Consider the following 24748-nt stretch of genomic DNA (forward strand, 5'->3'; position numbering starts at 1 on the left):
ACAGCATCCCACCAATCCACCTCAGCCTTGATTTGGAGGGACCACCCTGCTCCTTCAAACGTTGGCTTCCCTGCTGAGTGCCCACTGTGGCTTGTATTATGTGAGTTACCCCTCTACTAGATGGGCTGAGAGCCAACTCATCCTGAAAGATGCTATGGAATATTTAACTCTTTACTTTTGTTCACCACTGCATTAGTTTCAACAGCAGTGACTCAGAGGTGAAGTGGTACGTAGCTAGTAACTTCTCTTTTGAGCCATCCTGTCCCATCTTCTGACTTAACATTCCCTTGATCAAGTCCCAAACGGCATGGAAACACACTGGCACCTTTGGGTTTCCCAGAATGACCGCAGTGAATTCCAGAAAGAGTAGCTGACACCCCCAGGTGAGGGCTGACTTGAGTTTCTGCTCAGCGAGGAGGGAAGGAAAGTGCAAAGTAGGAGGGGAGTTGTGGAGCTGCCACGTAGCTATACTTCTAACTCTGGGACCAAAGACATGGATTGCAAGGGACTTCTCCAGGCACTAAACCAAAGCGGTTCTAAGGGCACTTCATGGAGCTAGGGACAAAGTGTAATGCCATTTGTAAGCAAGACCCTTATTTGTTACACAGATTGCACCACAGAAAGACAGGGAATAGGAGGGAAAGGCTGGGGCTTAAAGTTATGAAGTTATTGGAAAAACAATGTAAGATTTCACAAATAAGAATCAGCTTTTATTGTTGTATTACAAAACACTTTCGATTTTGGCAATATTTTACAGTTCATTCTGTTCCTTCTTATAGCCGGTTGAAGAGCTCAGGGGTGAAAACAGGAGAATGTTGGAAATTAAAGATGAAATTTCAGTGGACTTGCTAAAAAAAACAAAGAAAAAACTGCCCCCGTCCCTCCCACCAAAATAAAAACCCAATTTCGTGTCATTCGCCATCCAAAAAGCGGCCGTGGGTAAAGCAGCAGGCAAAACTCCGGCAATTTCACTACTGACTGCGTCAAAGAGACAAACGGAACATTCACAAAGGTCTCTAGTATGGCCTGTTGCGCTGGTCATTTCTGAAGTCATTTCTGAAAGAAAAAAAAATGCGTGTCTAGCGAGTCACAGTGCAACTCCATCCCCCCCCACACCAACCTGTGCAAATCCCTTCTTTACGCTCCCCTTCTACTCTGAGCATTGCCAACAGCTGATAACTAGACATCTGGCTAGCAGAAATTATTATTAGTGACCTGTGTTATGTCCTTTAGCAAAAGGAATCTACACTTATACAATGAAAAATACATGCGCTTAATACTGTTACTCTATGACTCCCCCTGGACTGTTCCAGCCAGCCACATGTTCTATTAATCAAAGAAAAGCCCACACTCCTAAAATCTACATCCCACACATACTGACACAGCAGCAAAGATAATGCTTACCTTCCTCCCATTTTACCACCATAGCCACCACCTCGGTCACCCCCTCTGCTACTGCGCCCTCTGTATCCTCTTTCACCTCCAAAACCGCCTCTCCCACGAAAGTCTACAAGGGAGAAATGCAAAATCAAAAACTCAAGAATGTGTTGTTAAAAGACCACAAATGTAACTAAAACAGTCAGAAGCGACTCATTACACTTGTGCTGATCTCTTACACACCTCCTCCTGATGGACGTGAATCTTCTGGTCTGGGCTCATTACACTGATTGCAGGAATTCCTGCGAGCAAAGTTCATATTACCACAGCTCCTGAAAGAGACAAAGATTCTTCAGACTGAGTTTTCTCAACAACTGAATGAACATACATGAAACACTGCTACCCAACTAAAACAACACTTACGGGTTAGGACAAATCCAATCACCATTTTTGGGATCCCCACTTCTACCCTGGAAGCCCCCACCTCTTCCAAATCCACCTCGTGAACCTGTGGATAGAATTATAATCAGAAAAAAGCAGGGGAAGTGCTCCTGTAATCTACATACGAGACATTTATTTGCAGACTATCACCAGCTTTAGACCCCAAGTGACAGACTCAGTTTCTTGGTAGAGCAATAAGCAACCAATTGATTTAATCAGCCACCTTCTAAGATTATAGTTTCAGTGAATTAGGAACTCTGGAAATGGATGACAGCCTGACAACAACAACAACGTGTAATTTACAAACTGATCATTTCAGAATTTCTTACGAAATGCTAAAATTTAATTAGCCAAAAGAGAAAACATGTAATATTTAAAGGCACAGCAAATGCTCTATAGGAGTTTAAACGTCTGTCAACCCCCTGAACTGCAGGACTCGAGTCCCCCAGTGGATGTATTTGGGCAGCTGTAGAGCTTCAAGTATGAATGTGCTTATTTCAGCTCATGCAGAGGGGAAATATTGTGCAGGAGCAGCACCTGGTGGCCAGAGAAGTCCGCTCCATGTATTTTCTATTTATTCCCTTTTCAGCACTACAAGTACTTTAACAGCTGATAGATTTATAGTTAATCAGCTTGAACTCTGTCACACGCATTACTGAAATTTCATTGAAATTTTAATACACATACAATTCCAATCACACATGGACAGATCAAATCACAGACTAAACGAAATATATGCTCTCCCTGACCATATACACCAGGATTCTTCCAATACAGGCACCTTGCTTTTGGCATCAGAGTCCTGACCTTTTACACAAAATGGAGTTCTTAAAAATGATCTGTTTATCAGCCACCTAAAATTGCTTGGCCTAAAAACTAGTCACAATGTGTAAAACCCTCACGTTAAAGGAAGTGTAGTAAGACCAATCTCCAGCAGACTCATTTGATAAGGCCGTACCATGCAAAGAGTCTGGGATTTTCAAAGAGGGCTATGGGAGTTGGGCACCCATCTTCCATTAACTTTGAGCAGGAGTTGGGTGCTCAACTCCCTGCACCCAATTTGCAAATTCCAGACGATGCATCCTAAGACAATCGCTGAGAACGCAGTGTTGTGTAATTATCCACGCCCAGCCTTAAAGTTGTTACTTCACCATTTCTTTATAAGCCAGGATGAGCATTGAACTAGAGAGCATCTCCACATCGGGAACGTACAGAACTAGATATAGTCCAGTCCAGCAGAGTTCAGTTTTCCTTAACTCCCATATGCTGGTGCCATCCCTACTAACCCCCTAAGTGCCAGAAATCTCTTCCACTATGCCTTCCCAAAGCCACACTTCATTATTTAACAAATTACTGCCATAAGGGTAGCCCTCTTAAAAAGATCAAAAGCTAAAGCAGTTAACATGCAAAAGGAAAGACCCTCTAAGTTTTACTACCACCTCGACGTCCGCTGCCACCGCCACCTCCTCCACCTCCTCTCAGAAATTCAGGCCTCCTGGTTGCAAAAGAAACTTTGATAACACTGCCATGGAATTCCTTTCCTAAAGGGGGACAAAGAAAGAGGAACAAACAGGAGCTCAATAATTAACAGCAAGATCCAAAGTGACTGTAACTTGTATTGTTAAATTCAACACTAGCAGTACGAGAAAAAACATCCCGGTAAATCAAAATGCTTTTGAAAATATGAGTCGTAGCATCATATCACATCAGCACACAGACGGCAAACAGTAAGGAGGTACATATTTGTATTTATATCTATTCCTGATATAATATGCTATCACAAAGAGATGCTTATTGAAATCAAAATATGATCTACAAGTTTTAATTTAAATTAAGGGCACATGATGCAAGCACATAACACATTTCCCTGCTAAGCTTGTCATCAGTATAGTTTATTGCAGGGCAGTTTAAATAGGTAAGAATCTTGATCCTGCCGATCAGACAGCAAGTTTCCATACCAATATATCCCCATGTGGGAAAAAGATATGCACGTGTTTATTATGAGGTTGCAACCAGCATGTATTATAAAATTAAAGTTTTATCACAGGACACTTTGGGGCCTATCACTGTTAGGATGCATCATACAGCAACCATAGTAATGTCCTTAAGATCAATCTGAAATATATTAGCAAAAAATAAGGCATAAAAAACAATTTGCTAGTCGATTTCTTTTTGCTTACCATTATAAGAACGCCAAACCTGAGCACACCCCTCCCTCTTTGATGCTTAGGTCTATATATGCCAAGTGTCAGTGGAAACACAAAGCCATTCATATTGTTTAACCTTCTGTTACTATAAAGCAGTATAACTGTCCTTTTTTCTGCAGTGGAACTCTTCAAGACTGACAGCAGCATGTTTCTGGAACCTGCTCCCCTTCTCCATTACGGACAGCCAGTTTTCAGAGCTTCAGGTCACAGTACAAAGCTTCTGATCAAGCTTTCAACTGGCCATGCAATAATTTCTAGCTATGGAGCAAAATACTGTTTTTAAAAGTCTTCTTTTGAAGGACTTGTTTCGCTAATATATGGTTTTAATTGTAAGATGCAATTAACACTGTTATAAAGCATTTAAGGAATAATAAGCTAGCACCATACACTGTATGCTCAAACTAGCTATGTACATTGGTTACTGCAGTAACCAAAGTTTATGTTCACACAGATAAATGTTAAAGAAAACATCCACATGAGGGAAAGATAGGCGCATAAATGAAGGGAAGATGTTACAAGAGGAATCATGATAGGGCTTAATTTAATTTGGTTTGAAGTACTTTTGGAGGCAGTGTGGTCTAGGGAACAGGGCAACAAAACTGGAAGCCAGGAGACCTGGGTTCCATTTCCAGTTCTGCCACTGACAGGCTGTGTTGCCTTGGGCAGTTCACGGTTCTGTGCCTCTGTTTCCCCTCCTGCTCTTTGTCAGTTCTTTAGGGCACAGGACTTCTTTCACTGTTTGTAGAGTGGCCACCCCAATGAGCTCTTAACCTTGGCTGGGGTTTCTAGGCACTGCCACCAACATCATGGTACCTCCCAGATCGCACATCAGTTTGTATTCTCCTGCTTACTGCGATATTCTCGTTTTAATGGGCTGCATACGAAGTCTTGAATCATATCAGAAAAACCCATCCTCACACTGACTAAACTGGATACAGGGACAATGGACATGCAGCAGCATAAATAATGGTTTTCGTCTCAACTAGCACATCAGAGGAAAAAAAACAGGAGCCTGTTTGAAATAAAATTTAAAAAGTGGCATGCAGTCCATATTAATATGCAGTCTCTACTGATTGCTAAGTTTCACGCACAAAAGGAAGTACAGGCAAACTTACCATCAAACCAGTCAATGGCTGCTTTAGCAGAAGGAGGGTCATCAAAAGACACTGTTGCTTCTCCCTTTGGTTTGCCTGTATCCTTATCTGTATATAGATTTATCATAAGTTTGCCAGTCTTTTTGTTAGTCTGGGGGAAAAAGAAAAAAAAAAAGTGTATTTCCTCAACATTGAGTTAATGGAGAAAACTGCTTGAGCCAGTAAACAGCGAGAACAGTTGTAATTAATTAGTGTTCGCAGAGGAGATTCCTGGGGGCTAACTTACAGAAACAAATACTGACTGCCCTCCAGCTCACAGCATGAACTTTAATATGAAGTGGCCCCAGGCCTTGTTTGGACGTTGGTTGAAGTACAGTGAATGAGAGTCCTGATTTGGATTCTGGGGATAGGAAGGAAAGCCCTGAGTGAGTGGGTCATGGAGGCATAATTACTGATTGAAGCATTAGAGATTTACTACTGATAGGGACACGTGGTAAGGGAAATGATTAGAGAATTAGGAGTAGAAAAGAGAAACGGCAACTGACATCTGGGCTAATAAGTTGGTAGTACCAGCAATTTATTTTTCTGTAAACTGTCATCTGTGACCCAGTAGAATAAAAGAAAGATCTACAATTGCTGGGAAATAAAAGGGAGGAAATGTGCTGCTATTCAAGACACTTCCAACATATTCAATCTACAGGTTTCCTAAGCCAACACAACCTAATGATCTGTCACCACACACACCTTTATAATACCTATTTGCTTGAAATAGTCAGCCACTTGATCTGGCGAAACACCTTCTCCAAGTCCTTGCACAAAGATGGTGTTGTTATCAGAGTTGTCAGATTCTGTATCTATTAAAGAAAGTAAGTTATTTTTACCAAATGTTTTTGTATGGATTAGCCAGAAGCAGATGTTACATACTGCAGTAGTTAAAAATGCTACTTCGTCTGAGGTCAGAGAAAACCTCCATCATTTTAGACTCAGATATCTATGGTCGTGCAACATCTCCTTGGATACCTGGCAGATTGGGAGCTCTCATATTAATGAACTGAGAAAAGTCTGAGGTCGTGTTGTTAGCTCTAACAGCAACAGCTTCAGTAGTACAGGAAGATAGCCGTGGGATGCTGCAGTATGTCACAGAATGATTACATTGAATATCTGACTGCGTGGCAGCCGTTCACAACTTTTTCCTGCAACTAGGGCATTCAAGTAGAGTAGGCCCAAAACGCAGATTTTAAATAAAAAAGGAGCCTATAAAACGTAACTGAAATACCACGGAAGACAGAAAAGCACTGTATCAGCATAAAAGAATCAGAAAAATGAAACCAAAAAATAAGAATGAAACAGATTAGTCTACTTTCATATCCAAGACAGAGTGCAAGAAGTAAACAGCAATCGTAAAGAGTAATTCAGCTTTTGAAAAGTCCTTCAAGTTTTAGGATCTATGGTGAAACAAGTATAAAAATTAAAAGAACATTGCCCAAAATAATTTAAGTCAGAAAAAACTATCTATATTCAGCATCTTCAAGGAAAACAAGAACATTATCAGTTACTTGACTCAAGTCGACGCAGAATTCACTAGACAAAACCTGATTTTTACTTGCTGAGCAATGTGTTATTTAAAACATTGAAAGAATTCTCTTGTATAGTCACATGCACCATTATTTAACGGAACTGATCGATCCCAGAAGAGAGCCCACCTTGTTCAACTACATCTGAATCACACAAAAATCCCAGCCACCCCACCTCTTTCCAGGCATGCATTTTAAAGTACATAAAATCATAGAAATGCAGGGTTGCAAGGCACCTAGAAAGCTCATCGGGTCCAGCCCCCATGTGCTGAGGCAGGACCAAGTAAGCCTCGATCATCCTGACAGGTGTTTGTCCAACTTGTTCTTAAAAACCTCCAATGAGGAAGATTCCACAGCCTCCCTTGGAAGCCCATTCTAGAGCCTAACAGTTAAAAGTTTTTTTCTAATATCGAACCAAAATCTCCCTTGCTGCAAATTAAGCCCATTACTTCTTGTCCTACATTCAGTGAACATGAGCAACAATTGATTACCATCCTCTTTATAACATCCCTTCACATATTTGAAGACTTAGCAGTTCCCCCCAGGTTTTTTTTTTAAACCTTTCTTTATAGGTCAGATTTCCTAAACTTTTTATTGTTTTTGTTGCTCTCCTCTGCACTATTTCCAATTTGTCCATATCTTTCCTAAAGTGTGTCACCCAGAACTGGACACAGTTCTCCAGCTGAAGCCTCATGAGTGCCAAATAAAGCGGGACAATTACCTCTCATGTCTTACATTCGGCACTCCTGTTAATATACACCAGAATGATGTTAGTCTTTTTCACAACTGCATCACATTGATAACTCATGTTCAATTTGTGATCCATTATCACCCCCCAGATCCTTTTTAGCAATACTACCACATAGCCAGTTATTCCCCATTTTGTACTCGAGCATTTGATTTTTTCCTTCCTAAGCGTAGTACTTTGCCCGTCTTTATTGAATGTCATCTTGTTGATTTAAGATCAGTTCTCTAATTGGCCAAGATCCTCCAAAGTGCTTGCATATGTTACAAATGCTATGAAGGATGAAGAGCTGCAATCCACACAATGCTTGTTTTCTTACCAGCATCTGATTTCTGTCCATAATCCCTTTGACCTGTAGAATGGGTAAAAAGATGAAAGAAAGGCTACTTTAGCAAGGAAAGCCTTTTTAAAAATCTTGTTATATAAGACAAGAAGATATTCAAGCTACATATGCAATGTATCTAAAAATCTAAGTCATTAACCAGAGATCTGGAGAATATTTAGATTAAAATGTTCAATAGCAGGCATCTGTAGAATGTTAACATGTTCTTTAACTTGCAGTATGTGGCATCTGCCACATTAGCATTATGCTGGTGTTTATCTTGCAAATGCTGGTTGTCAAATGACCAAGCAGTTTACCACAATTATTTTGTCACTAGTACCTTTCAAAGCGGCATTTATAACAAAAAAACCAAAATCCGGTGAAGGTCATAAATCTCCACAATTTCTTTCATGCAATTTGACAAAGTAGAAATCCAGTTTATTGTTAAAAGATTGACTTTTAAAGCACATACACACACCAGCCCCAGCAAAACAGAAACGCTAGAATGCTTCTACTGGATAGTAATAAGATATTGGTGGCTTTTAGATTTATACAGAATTTCCACTGAAACATTTTGGATACTCGGCACTTACCACCAAAATTTTTGAAGCCACCACGGTCACCACCACTGCAGAGGAAAAATTGAAGAAATGATTTCTTCCTCAAGTCTCTATGTGCTGAGCCTAAGGCTCAATCTACACTTATCTGATCAAAAATTATTGTCTAGTGGCTCAAGCATCACCTCTATGTTTTGCACACTATTTATTTGTGTTCAAAGATTATTCTTTCAGATAGCTAATCTCAGAAACTAACCTCCAAAAGAATTGCTGAAACAAAGGTGGGTGTACACTAATTAAAAAACCTTTTTCCAGCCCACATGCCAAATGAATGCAATTTAAAACTGGGATTTAAAACAGAGGCATACTTTTGATAAAAATTAGTGGGCTTTACTCCAATCTAGCAGCTGCATGGATAGTTAATTACCACTTGTGAACGGAAATTAACCTCTTTTCTTATGTATTCAAGTAAATTTGGATAAATTAGTATTACTAAGCACACTCTGAAGTAGGATGTGTGAGGATCTGGGAATCTGTGCTACAGTGGACTACTAGCACTTGACATTAACGATAAAGTATGTGTATGAGAATGAGCTTCAATAGCAGAGGTCGTGAACTTTTAATTAATTCATTCTGAAACCTGTGGCACAAAAGGTAGACCAAGTTAATAGATTACACACAGATTGCCAGGGAATGAGGGGAGTTTAGTTGTTGTGACGTCCCATTCCAAATTTAATGGAAGTAAAAGCTTGATATCTCCAACACTTATTCTATTTAATGTGTGGTTCATGGTATTGATATTTCCCACATTTAACATTAACAACTAAATCCAGGTGCAAGGATTAAAACACTCAATATTCAAGGCCCTTAGAAAAAGATCAACGGCATTTTTTAAGTTAACAGCCAGGCCTTTAAAAGATTATAAGACCACCTGCTTGCACACACCAGAAGTGTGTGTGAGAGAGTGCAGGGTTTCCACAGCAGTAAACTGGTAAGTTCATTTTGGGAACTTTTATGCAGAGTAACTAAGATAGAGAGTACAAATAAAAATCCTCAACTAGCACTCCTTGCCTAACCCTTGGAGGTTCTGCCCTACAGCTCATGCAGCAGCCACTGCAGTAGTTTGCTTATAATTGGAGTTGATTAAAATCTGGAGGGACTCCTAATCTCTCAACTTGTCAAGGTCCCAGTGTGGGACAAGAGCTCAAAATAAGGGACATTAGTAAAATAGGCTATGAAGCTTCAATATGGGATTCATTTCTTTAGGATACCGTATATACATTTTCTGTTACAACAAATGTGAAGTCATGAACACAAGATGTAATTTCCAATTTTAAAAAAAGTCAAACAAGTTTTCTGTGAATGATGATAAGTCTGTCTTAAAACAAGGGGCAGGATTTCATTAATCATTCTGTAAGATAGCTTTAAAGACTTATTACTATACAAGGAAAACAACAGCTGTTATACCATGACAAAACCTTGCAGCAACTGCTGTTATATTTACATTCATGGAATATTACTTTCAGATAGGATCTAATTTAATAAACTTGCTGTTGACTTTCAAATGTTATGTATACACTAAGTTATTTGAAACACTAAATGGCAGACTTATTCATACGCAATTATATTCAGCTGCATGAAAGATAAAAATGTATGAGTTCCGAACACTATTTACAGTAGACTCTACTAAAGGATGGATAATTTTAAAGACTGATGATAAAACAAGAACAGTGATCACAAAAATTCTATTGCCAACACATTTCTGCCACCCACAATTCACTCCAACCCCCTAAGAACCGACCACCTCGTACCCTTCTTATTAAACGTCAATTAAAAACTTTGCCCTATTGGCATATTAGCTCAGAACTAGGTACACTGATTTATAACGAATGAATCAGTCACACAAATTTTGTCTTCAAGATTTCAAACTCTGGATTCCTTCCCCAGTTCACTAGGACTGCACGATTCAGAACGTGAATTTTTTCTGGTTTGTAAATATACAACATGAAAGATGTAGATAGAGAAATGGCCTGGTCTACACTAACACCCCAATTCGATCTAAGGTACGCAACTTCAGCTACGTGAATAACGTAGCTGAAGTCGACATACCTTAGTTCGAATTTACCGCGGTTCAGACGCGGTCCACACGCGGCAGGCAGGCTTCCCCGTCGACTCCACGGTACTCCTCTCGCTGAGGTGGAGTACCGCAGTCGACGGCGAGCACTTCCTGGTTCGAATTATCCCGTCCAGACCAGACGCGATAAATCGAACCCGGAAGTTCGATTGCCAGCCGTCGAACTACCGCGGTAGTGTAGACATACCCAAAGACACCTATTCACAGTAAACAATCAGGATGTTATAGAAAATGAATACTGACCAAGCTGGATACATAATGCCTGAAGCCACAGGCTGAAAGCATTACTACCCAACAGAGATCACTTTTTGCAACTTATAAACTGTTTATATTTTTACTATATTCTGCAAAAGTGTATTGTTGTCCTAATATGCTTCAGTGTTGGTTATTCTCCGTTGTGTCTCATGTGACCAACTGAACTAATGTATCTGTATTAGTTAGATGGCAGACCTCTTGGATGAATGTGACAAATTTTCCTCTTTCACATGTACTTTAGTGTTATATTTTTCCACTCCTGAGATCGTTGCGAATAGCTGCTGGGACCCAGGGACTTAAACATCTTATTTCTCACCTTCCCAACATGAGTTTAGGTTTTGGTTTCTTAAGAAATAGAAGAGGTGCCTGGATATGGACCCAAAATCTGCACAAAGTGGGGGAAAATTCACATAGACATGGTTGCTCTAAATAGCTGATGCTGTGCAACCTCAGATTTACCACGAAGACCTAAGAAGACAGTCTCAGCAACTGGATTGTTTGGCAATACATGGATGCAATAGAATACACACCCGTCCTGGGGTGTGTGTACCATATAACTAGTATCACACTGTATACTGCCTTTTATAAGCTTTATATATAGACTGAATATGACAGATAATCAGCTAGAGTTCTGGTTTTTAAAACATCCTTTAATCAGTCAGAAAACCAGCAAAAAATTCAGTCATATCACCAATACAAAAATTGAAATCCAGGCAGCCAAAGTGAATCCTAATCACTATTCACAATAATTAACCCTAAGGCCACAAAAATGCGGTCATTGGAAGATTTCTCTTGTAAGCTGGTATCCACCCATCTTCATTTATTTTCAAACCTATTGGCATAGTCTGGTGTGACGTTGCACTCCATATGTTTTTATGGAAATATGCTTATGAGTGTGAATATGATGCAACTGGAATATGCTTTATGCAAAAGCTCTCTTGTAAGGTATCATAATGAAGGTTATAAACTACTAAATATATTCCTATTTGTGTGCATGTATCATTCTTAAAAAGAACAGGAGTACTTGTGACACCTTAGAGACTAACAAATTTATTAGAGCATAATAAATGTATCATTCTTGTATCTGAAGCATAACTCTGAAGTCCTATTGTAATTATGCAAAGTGTGGGCCATTAATGGTGGTTTAGAACCTTGATGGCTCCCATTGACTAAGGACAATTGGTTGTAAATGGTTTATTTACCTTCAAGCCTTCCTGTGTAAGTGTGGGCCAAACCAGGAAGAATGAAGACTAAGGGTCTTACAGTGACATGTGACCATGTCACCCGATAATGAAATCCATCTTAAATCTGGTACTTTTCCATTTAGAAGGAGGGGTGGGGACCCAGAGAGAAAAGATTCCCACCTTGTGCCAAAGCTATAAAAAGGGGGTGGAGCAGGACAAAGGGGGCTGCCAGTCATGAGAAACCCCATACCACCTGAGATGTGTGCTGGAACTAACAAGGACTGTACCAGGGGAAAGGATTGGGCCCAGACTAGGAAGGAGTCTAGTCAGTGAAAGAAGTTTATTGGAACATCTTTGAGGGTGAGCTATTACCTGTAATCAGTTTCTTAGTGTATTAGGCTTAGACTTGCGTGTTTTGTTTTATTTTGCTTTGTGACTTACTTTGTTCTGTTTGTTATTACTTGAAACCACTTAAATCCTACTTTTTATACTTAATAAAATCACTTTTGTTTATTAATAAACCCCAAGTGATTAATGCTGGGGGAGCAAACAGCTGTGCATCTCTCTCTATCAGTGATATAGAATCATAGAATATCAGGGTTGGAAGGGACCTCAGGAGGTCATCTAGTCCAACCCCCTGCTCAAAGCAGGACCAACAAACAATTTACGAATTTACCCTGTATAAGCTTTCTACAGAGTCAAACGGATTTATTTGGTGTTTGGATCCCATTGGGAACTGGGTGCTGGAGATAGGTAGCCTGCAGATGTGTTTTCAGTTGAATTTGCAGTTTTGGGGGCGCGGCCCAGACCCTGGGTCTGTGTAGCAGCAGGCTAGTGTGTCTGGCTCAACAAGTCCCAGGCTGGCAGGGAAACCAGGCTCAGAAGTAATTTCAGCATACCAGGTGACAGTCCCAAGGGGGTCTCTATGACCGAACCTGTCACATCTGGAATAACTGCTAGAATCTTAGGAGTACAGGTATCACCCGTGTTCCCAAGATCACAAAGGTTACAGAGGAAAGGGATGCATCAACTGAGCATTAATCATGGCTGAAGTAAGCAGCATCTTTCAGCTAAAATTCTTCAAATAGCTTTACTCCCTTTTTATCAGTGATGCACACTTGTATTGACTTTAGAGGGCTTCAAGCCATAAATGTTCCTTTCAAAGAGCAAAAAGCTGCAGATATTGGAACAAGTGGCATTAAAAGCCAAAGGCCAAATTCTGCCCTCTGATATGCACCTAGACTTCCCATTGAGCACAATGGGAATTACATGCAAGGACGTATCTTTCTAAATATAACTGAAATGAGAACAGACTATTTAGCACAGCAATAAAGGCATAGATTCTGCTAACTATGGATTTTACTTCTATCAAGGTATTTTAAATTTGTGCTAGTATAAAGAAACAGCTGCAGGAGGTGATCTACTTGAAAGTGTAATGTGGACACAAAGATGAGAAATCACTAGTGTTATCTAATGAAGTTCCACATGAACAGTTAAAAAGCTAGTTTATCATTTATTCACTGAATTCCATAAAACCGTGTCCCTGTTTATTTTCTTCCAAACTCTAAAGCCAGAACATGAACGTACAGAAAGCTAATAATGTGACAATAATTCTAAACACTAATGGCAAGATAGCATAAGCCACTTAGCCTAATCTAATATCAAGAAATTGTAGTATAGCCAAAGTCCCCACACAAAGGAACCAAATATAACAAATAAGCAGCAATGCATAATTTTCACCTGTAATATAATAAACTTAAAATCAAGTTTAGATTTAATCACACACAACCAAGAAAATCCTATGTTTAGCAGTGTGATAACTCAATGACTGAGTGGAACAAATTCTGTTTTACATTGCACAAGAAGCTGCGTGGGTGTAGCCCAATTTTCAGCATAATCTGAAGGCAGAACTTCACCCATTGAGTCCACAGATTCTGATACAAGGGGACAGAACAATTATGGTTGTTCCATGGACACTGCACTGATTGAGTGACTTTTTTCTGGATTTTAGGTTGCCCCTCCCACACACACACTTCCATAGCACCTTTCATCTAATGCGCTCAAGACACTTTGCAGAAAAGGATTAAGCACCACAACAACCTGTGAGACACGTTCTCTATTCTCCAGAGAGGAAAAGACGAAAAATAAGCTGGAGGCAGAGCCAAGAACAGAATTCAGGACTCCTTAGTCCTAGTGTTCTAACCATAAAAGAGTACAGAATGGGGGGAGAGGAGGGGAAAGGGCATATAGAATAGTTACTGTGTGAGTGCTAGCATGACCTCACCCTAAAATCAGTGCATCTCAAGCTATAGCTAATGGTTTTGTTTGGTTTCAGTTGTAAACTTTTTTAAAAAGTGGGTTTATAGTATAGATTTAACATTTGTTCTTAGCTAAAGTGTGGCATACAGAGTCTCAGCAGTCTATTTTAAAAAACAACAAAAATGGAAGTTTGGATGGATTGTTATTTAGCATCTAAAGTTCCAAGAGATCCAGCTCAAAACCATTTTTAAAAATAAAAAAAAAGCAATTCTGAGACCACTGGTTACTTACCACGATGCGAGCATTTGGGGCAGAAGAACTACTGAATTGGATTATGGGTTACTGGATTTGAGCAGCAATTTTCATATATATATATTAGCTCTTTCCCCCAAAGCTGCTTGACTGAACATGCACAGGAAGTAAACTGAATGCTGTAGACACTAAGTAAGGTACATTTTTGGGAATCCCTGCACATTATCTTGAAAGCAATTCATTCATTCAGTGTCAGGACAATAGTAAACATTTTAAGAAGCATCTATATTTTCAGCTACTTTTGTCCAAAATGCTTATGGAAACAATAAGCTCTCAAAAATTGCTTAAGAACAATCAAAAAGCGCTAGCAAAGGAAGTCAGGGCAGTGCCAGCATAGGCACTAACTGTTGCTGGCATTTTAACAACTCTGTTGCTCATCATGGCTCACAGTAGGGTTGGACTAAGTCAGGGATAGTCAATAGGTGGACCATGGGCCAAATCTGGACCATGGGCCAAATCTGGACCGCAAGACGCTTTTGAACAGACCCCAAAATTTTTGTTCATTTATTATCATTATTTTCTCTGAAGTCTGGACCTTGACTATACCCTGACCAAGAAATTCGGACCTGGACTAAGTGGTAAGAACACCCATAGCTGGACCACCCTCCCGTCGCTGTTACCATCAAGGGAGCTAGAACATCTTTATGAACAGCTGATATGCAAAGGACATTAATCCATTGTAGTCTCAGATTAGCTAATGATTTCATGCAACGTCCAGGAAAAGTGCAAAGAAGGTACTTCAGACAAATGGTACAGCATCATTAAAGAAACATATTTAAATTATTTTTAAGTTGGAAATGTTTAGCGCAACCTAAGGACTGGTCTAACTTTTTTTTAAACCACTAACTGCAAATGTTTAAGCCTATATAGTTATAGCAGTACAAAAACTGTGTTTAGACAAGACTTTAGAGTTAAATACTTCCTGATATTACTGGAAATATCATATTTTAGTGTTACCATGTACAACACTATCGCAGTCAAACACTGTGTAACAAATAATTATCAGAAGTAGCCTCAGCGTATGTGCACAAGTTGGTTTTAGGTTTGGGCTGCCTTTTTCTTTGGCAAATATTGTTCTCAGGACAAAGTGGGGATCTGTTACATTATTAAAGTTGTTCTCCTTCCACCACGTTATTTTATGATTGCAAACAACTCAAGCTTTTGCTAGAACTTGGTCAAGAAGCGTTTGAATGTGGAGTAAAAATTGACTTTTTAGGAGTAGAAACCTTAGAACATAAGAACGGCCGTACTGGGTCAGACCAAGGTCCATCTAGCTCAGTATCCTGTCTACCGACAGTGGCCAATGCCAGGTGCCCCAGAGGGAGTGAACCTAACAGGTAATGATCAAGTGATCTCTCTCCTGCCATCCAACTCCACCCTCTGACAAACAGAGTCTAGGGACACCATTCCTTACCCATCCTGTCTAATAGCCATTAATGGACTTCACCACCATGAATTTATCCAGTTCTCTTTTAAACACTGTTATAGTCCTAGCCTTCACAATCTCCTCAGGCAAGGAGTTCCACAAGTTGACTGTGCACTGTGTGAAGAAGAACTTCCTTTTATTTTGTTTTAATCAAAATAGAAGACAACTGCTTCTAGGCTGAAAAATTCTAGGACAAATTTTAGTTTGAGTCATTAAGTTGAAACACCATCAGTGTGCTGTGCTGAACAGAGGAAGACAGTCATTAAAAATGGCTCCATTCCCCTCCCGCTAATACATTCCTTCACATTTTTCAACCCTCATCCACACTCTCTTCCTTTCCTGAAAGTGCATGTCAAGCAATGGGATCAACTATATTTACATGCCAACATGATTATTTACACATCTGTTGAAACAACTGTAATGGGGGAGTGGTTATTTATTTTCCTAGCTTCTGTTCCACCACCTTGCAAAACACAAGTTTGTTTTGAATGGACATTGTCTACCAGTTGTATGTCTTCTGAAGCTTACTTTAAAATTTCTTCATTAAAAGAGGCTCAACTACAAAGCCAAAAAAAAAATCTATTTTTATCATGGGAATTATAAGAGACCCTTACCCACAATGAAGCAGCTACAATAGTCTTAAAAACCTCAATTCTAAGTGAAATTGAACATCTGAAGCGGTTTTGCTGCCTGTGAAGCTTACACTGTACAAAAGCTGCCAATTATAAAGGATCAGACTTCACTCACTTCTAAGATTCATCTAAAATGAGCTTCTAGTAACTTTGATACCATATACCAAGTCAAAATATTCAGGATCCATATACACTATCAAATTGGTTACAGTGAAGAATAATGTAGGACCAACCTAGTTACAACATGATTTGGACATTCCTATATGGATGGGATCAGAGTAAACCATGTTATAACCAGGTTAAATGACATGATCCCACTTTTATTTCAACTATGAGAAACACTGACAATTATTTTCATAGTATAAGTGAGCCCTAACAGTCTAATATTACAAGAGAATCTATGGAAAGCATTCAACAAAATGTCCATTCAGAGAAATACCATATTTACATGTGAAAGGCAGTCCTACAACATTATGAGACATGGTTATTTTACTTAAACCTCAACTGCTCCCCCCAAACAATATGAGATCTACTTCTCATTCCATCTCAGCCTATCTAGCACTAACCCAAAGCAGCCCAATGCGGCAGTGGAATGATGGTGTTAATAAGCAACAGTTCATAGGTTACTGGCAGCTTTAAATTTCTAGTTAACACTGTCTTGCTCTACAGCCACACAATTGCAACCCAGAACTGTAGGTAGCGGGTATAAATTAACAGTTTCTTTGTATCTTTGCTAACTTTATATGTAGTCTGGGCAGTTTAAATGAATTTTAAAACAAAGACCCCCAATCCTGCAAATTTATGCACGAGCATGAACGCTATACATATATATAGTTATGCATGTTCATAAGTGTCTTTGTAGGATCAGTACATTTACAGTAAGTATAAAAACCCGACGTCTAGTAAAGGCAAATAAACTGAATTAGAAGGCCATCATTGTTTTAGTTTTATAGCTAGAACAGTCACAGAAAAATGTAGCTAAGCTGTTGAATTCCTTCAGGTTCATGTTTGTTTATTCAGTCACTACTTCCAAGGAAATATGGGGGGGGGAAAAGTAGTCAAGATGAAGTAATCTTGTCTCGTTAACCTTCTTTAATAAAGCAGAAAGACTATTAGCCAAACCTTGCATATCATCTATAATAATACTGGCCTTCTTTGTAAAGCACACTGAAATCTATTGATATAAAGCACTATACAAGACCTAGGTGATATTACTATAGTAAGTCACCATACATGGAACATACTTTCCTGCCAGAGGGTTATCTGCCATTAGGCTACAGAACCTTGGCTTTAAATTCTATTTTTGAGCCTCTTTTTTTTTTTTTTTTTTTTTTTAAAGGCATCTAGAAAGAATCTTGGTTTATAGCATGTAAAACACTTGACTTCAAAGAGTGGTCTCTTTGAGAAGCCTTGTATCACATCCATTAAATATAAAACGTAGCCAAGTGTCTTTATGATCATCACTCTAAGTCTTGTCCTATTCCAATACAAGTAATATTCCCTGGGCTAAATCTTTGGTATTTCAGTGCAGGCTGATCAGTGTAATTGTAGAAAGAACTACCTTCAGTTTTCTGTGCTCAAAGATCTGAACTGTGTTAGCTTAAACACGGAAACCAAAGCAGCTAAATAGCAAGCTATTACAAATACATTTGCAGGTATTGGGATTAAATCACTTACGTTAATCCAGACATATGACCTCTTCCATCCATTTCATATCCCCCTCTACCTCCTCCCTGTGAACCGCCGTATCCTCTATTATCTTCTCCATACCTACTCTTTTCACGGCGACCATCTAGAGAACCACAAAGTATGTGTAAATTGCACTGCAAGTTTATACTAAACCCATTGCTTAAATTTGCTAGTTAAAAATAAATAAGACTTCCATGTTTTAAACTCTTTTCGTGCATCTGTTCCACACAATCACAAGGCCTAAACCAAGTTCTGGTTTATCTCCCTAGATTACTAGGGGACGTGATATTCCTTACAATGTGGATACCACCATATTCTGGTATATCATATTTTGCAGAAAATAAACCCATAGTGCCTAAAATCCCAGCTGAGTTTCTCCTACCCTGAAAAAGACAGATATGTATGTAGTTTGATTAAAGGCTACGTTTTAATCTTCACATCACTTGTTTGTCAAGACAGAAGCTGAGACATCGGTGCTGTAAGTAAAGCAGATCAGACCACTGTCCAGGGAGGTAAAGACAGATTCCAAGGTGCCTAGCGCCTGTGCATATGGAGATATTTCTTCCCTCCACTTCCCAGTAACCCTCCAATACAGGCAGGCGAATAAGAGCACAAGCCCTGGAACATGGAACCAGTGATAGTCAGCTCTGGCCCTGCAGCTTTCATGATACCACTGAAGGAGCGAGAAAGCCTTTTCCCCCCTCAAGTCTCCCACTCTTTCTGCCTTTACTCCACCTGCAAAGTCTCTTATTCTCCTCCCTCCCCCCCCCCCCATGCTGCTTCAGACTCACCACCTTGCTTCACTCCCCACTTGTGTCTAGTCTGGAAAAGAGCGGAATAAAGAAGAGAACCTGCAGTGACAGCCACCAGGGCAGAAGGACGTAACTAAACTGCTGCACGCTGATGGGAGAGCGTAAACAGAGGGAGCAAAAACCTCAGGGAACTACAGGCTCCTTTTCCTTAGCAGCTTTGACAAAGTGACAGAACTGGAACAGGCGCAGCTTCCTTCTCATGGATTCTGCCCATAGGACTCAGCTCCCTTTCAGAGCCCCTCTCTTTTTTTCAAACATACTTTAAGGAGAGGAGGGACAAGAAACATTCCTTACATGCAGGGAAAGTCATTTCATCTGCCTGTCAACTCCCTGTACAGAGCTTTGATCTCCTATGCACACAGCCAGACCTCCACATCCAGCCAGTCTTAACAAGGAAGTGACACAGGGGCAGCAAATTTACAATCTCTCTAAATATCTTCATTTTTTCCCCTCAAAAGGCGACTGTGCTCCTAGACACTGGAAAGGATGGAAAGCCTTTCTGGTGGGACTCACCCTTATAAACATTCACTTCCCTCCCTCCTCTTAAAAATATAATACTCCCAATGAAAGAAACAACAGGGGGGCTGAAAAAGGGCATGCCAATCACCTGTTATTTAATTTAAGTAAGGCAGCTGCCGGCTTGGGATGAAGATTCTTATAACATTAGTGTTGATCAGGGCATCCACCCTCAAACCCAAAGTGAAAACCTTTCTTCCCCCACATAAGGAAGAAAAAGGTGAAAAAAAGTTTCAGGGATCAGAAAATAATTATCAAAAGGTGCCAAAAAATCACGCATACATGTGGACACAATTTTTGCCTCCATCAAGTCATGTGTAGTTAGTAAAAGTTCTCCATCATGCTACAAGAAACACTCACCAAATTGGAGAAAAAGGCTTTCACTGCTTTCCACCTCCCCCCAAATAATAATCTGTATGCAGCAACCCAAAATGTTTCATATCACAAAACAGAACGAAGTTCTTCAATTTAACTTGGCTCAAGATTGCTACACTCATTCTGAACGCTCTACCTTGCGTGTTGTGACTGAAGCTTTCCTTTTGCTGTGATTGATAGGATTTCTGATGCTGACCATATGAACCTTGTTGCTGGTCATAGCTTGACTGCTGGTCATATGAGCCCTGCTGCTGGCCATAGTCTGACTGTTGGTCATAGCTTGACTTGGGTTCATCTGAAGAGGCTCTTCCTCTGAAAATAAAGAGGAACAACAATTAATTATTAGACAGTAAACCGAGTTTATATTCCCAGTATAGAGAGAGCAGAATAATGGCTACAAATGCATAATGATTCTGGTCAGACTTCAGGACTCAAAAAAACAACAACACACCTTTATTTATACAGAAATATTACACTGTTTGACCTGGCTAGGTGTGGCTTGAAATACAGGGGAGAAGAAACGTGTATTATCATCACTATCAAAGCCATCATCTGTTTAACAGCAGAAACAAACCAACAGAAAATGCTAACATGATAGGAAACATAGGTTTTATTTTATTGTTTTCTATTGATAATTTTAGCAATCATAGTGAAAATCCAGACAGCTAATGCAAGGATTGTTCCTCCTGGTTTATACCTACTTCCACAAAGATCCTGGACCAAATTCAGCCATAGAGTAACTCCAACAAAATCAAGAGTTACACCAAGGATGAATTTGGTCCTCCATGCTATTCGGGATAAGAAGATTGAATCCAGATGCTTTCCCAAAGAAAGACAAAGTAAATTAGATCAAATATGAAGTTCTAGCTATAAATTTCCCAAACTCTGAAAAGCCATTCTTCCAGAAAACATCTGGGTACAAATGGGCAACAAATTGTATAAGATACCTGGGGATTCAAATCTAAAATACCCTAGAAATGTCAAACCACTATTTCAGCAAATTAAAGAAGATCTGGAGTGCTGAGGGCAGTATGCAGTTTCTTAGTTGGGAAGAAGAGCCACAGTCAAATGAGTATTTTGCAAAGGATCTTTCTCTTATTTCAAAATCTTCTTATAGTCATCCCAGATAAAACTGTAGCAGAAATACCATGGATGATGTTAGAAATGTATACGGAATAAGAAAAGACCAAGAGTGAGTGCAGATACTGTGTACAGATCCATTAAGCAGCCAGCTCAAAGCAGTAGTAGATTAGGGGTGCTCTAACCCAGACAACAGTGGGTCTTTACTGAAGAAGACAATTGTGGCAGTGTAAATACTGCTAGGCTACCATTGATTAATAAAAAATTCACATCCTCCAGAAATGTATACACATCCTTTAGCAAAGGCTACTCTATGGAGTTTGGACTAGAACTAGAGAGAAGTTATTTTCCCTTGTCAACTACACCCATTACAAATAATCCAGCTCTTAACCCATATCATGAACCAGAGAACGTTAAAGACTGGGAGAGCTACTGAAATACGTACAGTTGACCAGCTAGTCAATACAGAAAACAGCACACTTGTCCAATTTTTTTTGGAAAATTAATATTTGACAGCCATACCTAGTCCTTTAAATATGTGTAATCAGAGATTTCAATCGCTTTAATTAAAAAAAAACCAACACTAGAAACAACATGTTCAAGGAGGCTTGAATGGTGGTTGTATGATGCTCACTAATATGGGAACACCCTGGTAACCAGAGAACTGTGAGGAGTATATTATTTGTATAGTGTCTCCTTAAACAAAAGGTCGGCTTTAATTGTTTTGTTTCTATTTACATATGAAAGATTTGTAAACCTGTTAAAACTTCCTAAATAAATAAACAAACAGTAGTTAAACAACAAAAAGATGGTCTTTATCCACTTCATGATTGCTAAAGCTTCCTGCTGTCGAGACAAACATCAGACCCCTACTGTAGTTTGCTTTCCCCATCTTATTCCTAAATCAAGCCTGGCTGAACAGGAAAAAACAGCAGAAAATTGGCATTTAAAGTCTTCAGTTGTCAAATATCTAGATTGTCCTACAGTGTCCTGGCACAGAATTGGTTTACATACAATTCTGTAGTCAAGCATTTGTATCTGTGACTATAAAAGACTAGTGACTCCTTCCACTTCTAGAGGAGTCATGCAAAGTATCTTACAGTGAAAGTAGGTGGCCTTTAAGAAAGTCAAATTCCTCAAATGTCTATTGATGTTCTACTGAGAGTATTTAGATCATACTGTATTGGTAAATAACCTTTAAATTAAACACTATCCATGGCGTCAACAATATAAGCAATAAGGAAGCCACAGAAATCAGGACAGAGAATGGTTAGAACAGACAATTGCTAGAATGACTGTTTAATCCATTTATCAGAAAATTACATTTCCATTTAAAGTTTCCAGAGCTGGGAGTTGGAGGATGTTCTTAAGGGTTGCTCTAATAAGTGTCCTAATATAGCTACCTAACAAGGTATCTCTGGCAGACAGTGCTTGAAACTTACAAGGTTAACTTTTTGTTTCCTTACCCTCCAGATGATTCTTTTTGTTGTTCCTGATTGCCATAAGACGGTTGGCCATATGAGCTCTGATTCTTATTTTCATAACCAGATCCTCCACTATATCCTTGTTGTGAAGTTTGTCCATAACCTGGAAATTGAACGGGGGTATTTTTTACATAATCAAACCATGAATATTTATTTACTAGACAGTAAATTCAGCAAGCTAGCCAACCTGTTTGACTTTGTCCATAGTTTCCTTGATAACTTCCATAGTTCTGTCCATAAGAGGAACTCTCTCCACTCTGCCCATAGCCAGAATAACCCTGTAATTTAGAGAAAGATTTCAAGCAGAGGTAAGATCCACTAAAGGAAATAATGTCTTTCCTTGTCTAGACTGGGGCAGCTCTATTCCACTGATGACTGATATTGGGCTATATCTTAATGCAGACAAGTCAACCCAACAATCATCTCTTACTCAGAAAAAAAAAAAAAAAAAAAATTGAGAAGCACAAATTGTATTTCAATCTACCTGTGGTGCTTGTCCATAATTTTGATTGTCTTGACTGCCATATGATGAATAGCTGTAAAATATAGACGTTTTCAAATAAACTTGTATCAAGCATTAGATTAAAAACAAATACAAAGTATATAGTAAACTATGCTATGTAAACTGCAAGTTTCTTGTACTTACTGTGATTTGGGAATATTTCTAATTTAAGTTTTGTCATTTATGTATTTAACCTATGTGCCTACAGTGATAAGCAGATTAGAAATGCAGAGGTAAAATAATAGTTGACTAAGATGAAAGATTTGGTAGACAAAAGCTGGAGAATTTAAACTCAGATTCTGTTTCAAGTATAGATTTTAGGGTATAGGCGCTGAGCCTTATTGTAATTTTCCAGAATACCCTATAATGAAAATGAATCTTATATGAATCCAAATTATTCAAAATGAAAGAACACTTAAAAAGGTCAAATACCAAAACACACAAAGCATACTAACAGATTTTAAGTCAGTTGCCTTTAAATCACGGCCGACTCCAGCTTTTTTGCCGCCCTAAGCGGCAAAGCGAGAAAAAAAATAAAAAATAAAGCCGCGATCGGCGGTAGCTCTACCGTGCCGCTTCATTCTTCGGCGGTAATTCGGTGGCAGGTCCTTCGCTCCGAGCGGGACTGAGGGACCCGCAGCCGAAGACCCGGACGTGCCGCCCCTTTCCATTGGCCGCCCCAAGCACCTGCTTCCTTCGCTGGTGCCTGGAGCCAGCCCTGCTTTTAATCAAGTACTGTTCCTATGATAATCTGCTGAGGAGTCTAACAATATTGTAGCTCTTCCTCATGAAAAACTGCACCAGCTTCAGACTACATTTACTTGATACTGTCCCATTTTACTGAATCCATCATGAACTTCACAGAAAAGTTATGAACTAAAATAAGGTACTCTTCAGCTGTATAAAACATACATCGCTATGACCTATTTAACCATATGTTAATGTACACAGACGTATTGTAGACACTTTCACTAAAACAGTCAGGTGTATCCAGGATTTTAATACTTTTGTAAAGGGATACTATTATCTATAATATCTTTTTCACAATTCAGATTATAATACTGCATAAATTCCAGAATTAAGTTAATTTCTGCAAATGTGCATAAACCCAGTTGTAGTCCATTTTTCCAATTTCAATACAACACTTTTAAATATCAACTTCACCTGGTGAAAACCAGATTTAGGCCGATATCCTGCTATTGGATCTACATGGAGAGCCCCAGCAAATTCACTGGAACTGTGTATGGGCATAAATGTCTGCCTGTGTAGATCCAATTGTAAAAGTGGGGTTTTAGTGTTATAACACACAAGCCAGCTATTGTATTTACATTCTATGTGCAGCAGAGAGCCAAATCCCTACAATTGGTTAGAAGAGGCATTCAGGGAATGAAAGAGATTGAGAGCCACTTGTCCAATAACAAACACATACAAGTGATTGTGAAGCAGCCCTCTAAATTTAAAATGCATGGGAAAGATTGTCACATGGAAAACACCTGTGGCTATTTTATGAATCAGTTTTTAAATGTTCTTAGCTATGAATTTATTAATTTCAGGGAGCACAAAGGTAGGTTTTAAGTTCTTTCAACTAGTTTTGGGAAGAAAATTTACCTTGACACTTCTGACTACCTATTTTGCCCAAAGTCTTACTACTTACCATATCTCTGACTACCCCACAAACACCTTAAGAAAGTAACAAAAAGAAAAAAATACTTGTGTATATTTATGGAATCATCCACACACACATACATTCAAAAGTACTTCATATGTTAGC

The 24748-nt window shown here is 39.2% G+C and overlaps 1 protein-coding gene across 4 annotated transcripts in view; it reads right to left on the minus strand.

Moving 5' to 3' along the window:
- Window positions 1-688: 688 nt before the first annotated feature.
- The window catches only part of TAF15 (TATA-box binding protein associated factor 15), a 30506-nt gene continuing 6446 nt past the window's right edge, over window positions 689-24748 (minus strand). Inside the window, exons 3-16 of one of the 4 annotated variants that reach the window (XM_024207672.3) lie at window positions 22960-23011; window positions 22663-22753; window positions 22458-22578; window positions 20048-20223; window positions 18197-18311; window positions 8354-8388; window positions 7758-7790; window positions 5864-5973; window positions 5141-5270; window positions 3258-3359; window positions 1801-1885; window positions 1621-1709; window positions 1405-1507; window positions 689-1056 (exon numbers count right to left, since the gene is read on the minus strand). In XM_024207672.3, the coding sequence (XP_024063440.2) occupies window positions 1017-1056; window positions 1405-1507; window positions 1621-1709; window positions 1801-1885; window positions 3258-3359; window positions 5141-5270; window positions 5864-5973; window positions 7758-7790; window positions 8354-8388; window positions 18197-18311; window positions 20048-20223; window positions 22458-22578; window positions 22663-22753; window positions 22960-23011 (1282 nt within the window). In that variant the 3' untranslated portion in view covers window positions 689-1016. Of the gene's footprint in view, window positions 1057-1404; window positions 1508-1620; window positions 1710-1800; window positions 1886-3254; window positions 3360-5140; window positions 5271-5863; window positions 5974-7757; window positions 7791-8353; window positions 8389-18196; window positions 18312-20047; window positions 20224-22457; window positions 22579-22662; window positions 22754-22959; window positions 23012-24748 lie in introns of all 4 variants that reach the window. The other 3 variants (XM_024207673.3, XM_024207671.3, XM_024207675.3) reach the window with 3 other exon arrangements.

This window comes from Terrapene carolina, unplaced genomic scaffold, assembly GCF_002925995.2.
Source record: "Terrapene carolina triunguis isolate 2854851 unplaced genomic scaffold, T_m_triunguis-2.0 Scaffold231, whole genome shotgun sequence".
Classification (NCBI taxonomy): Eukaryota; Metazoa; Chordata; order Testudines; family Emydidae; genus Terrapene; species Terrapene triunguis.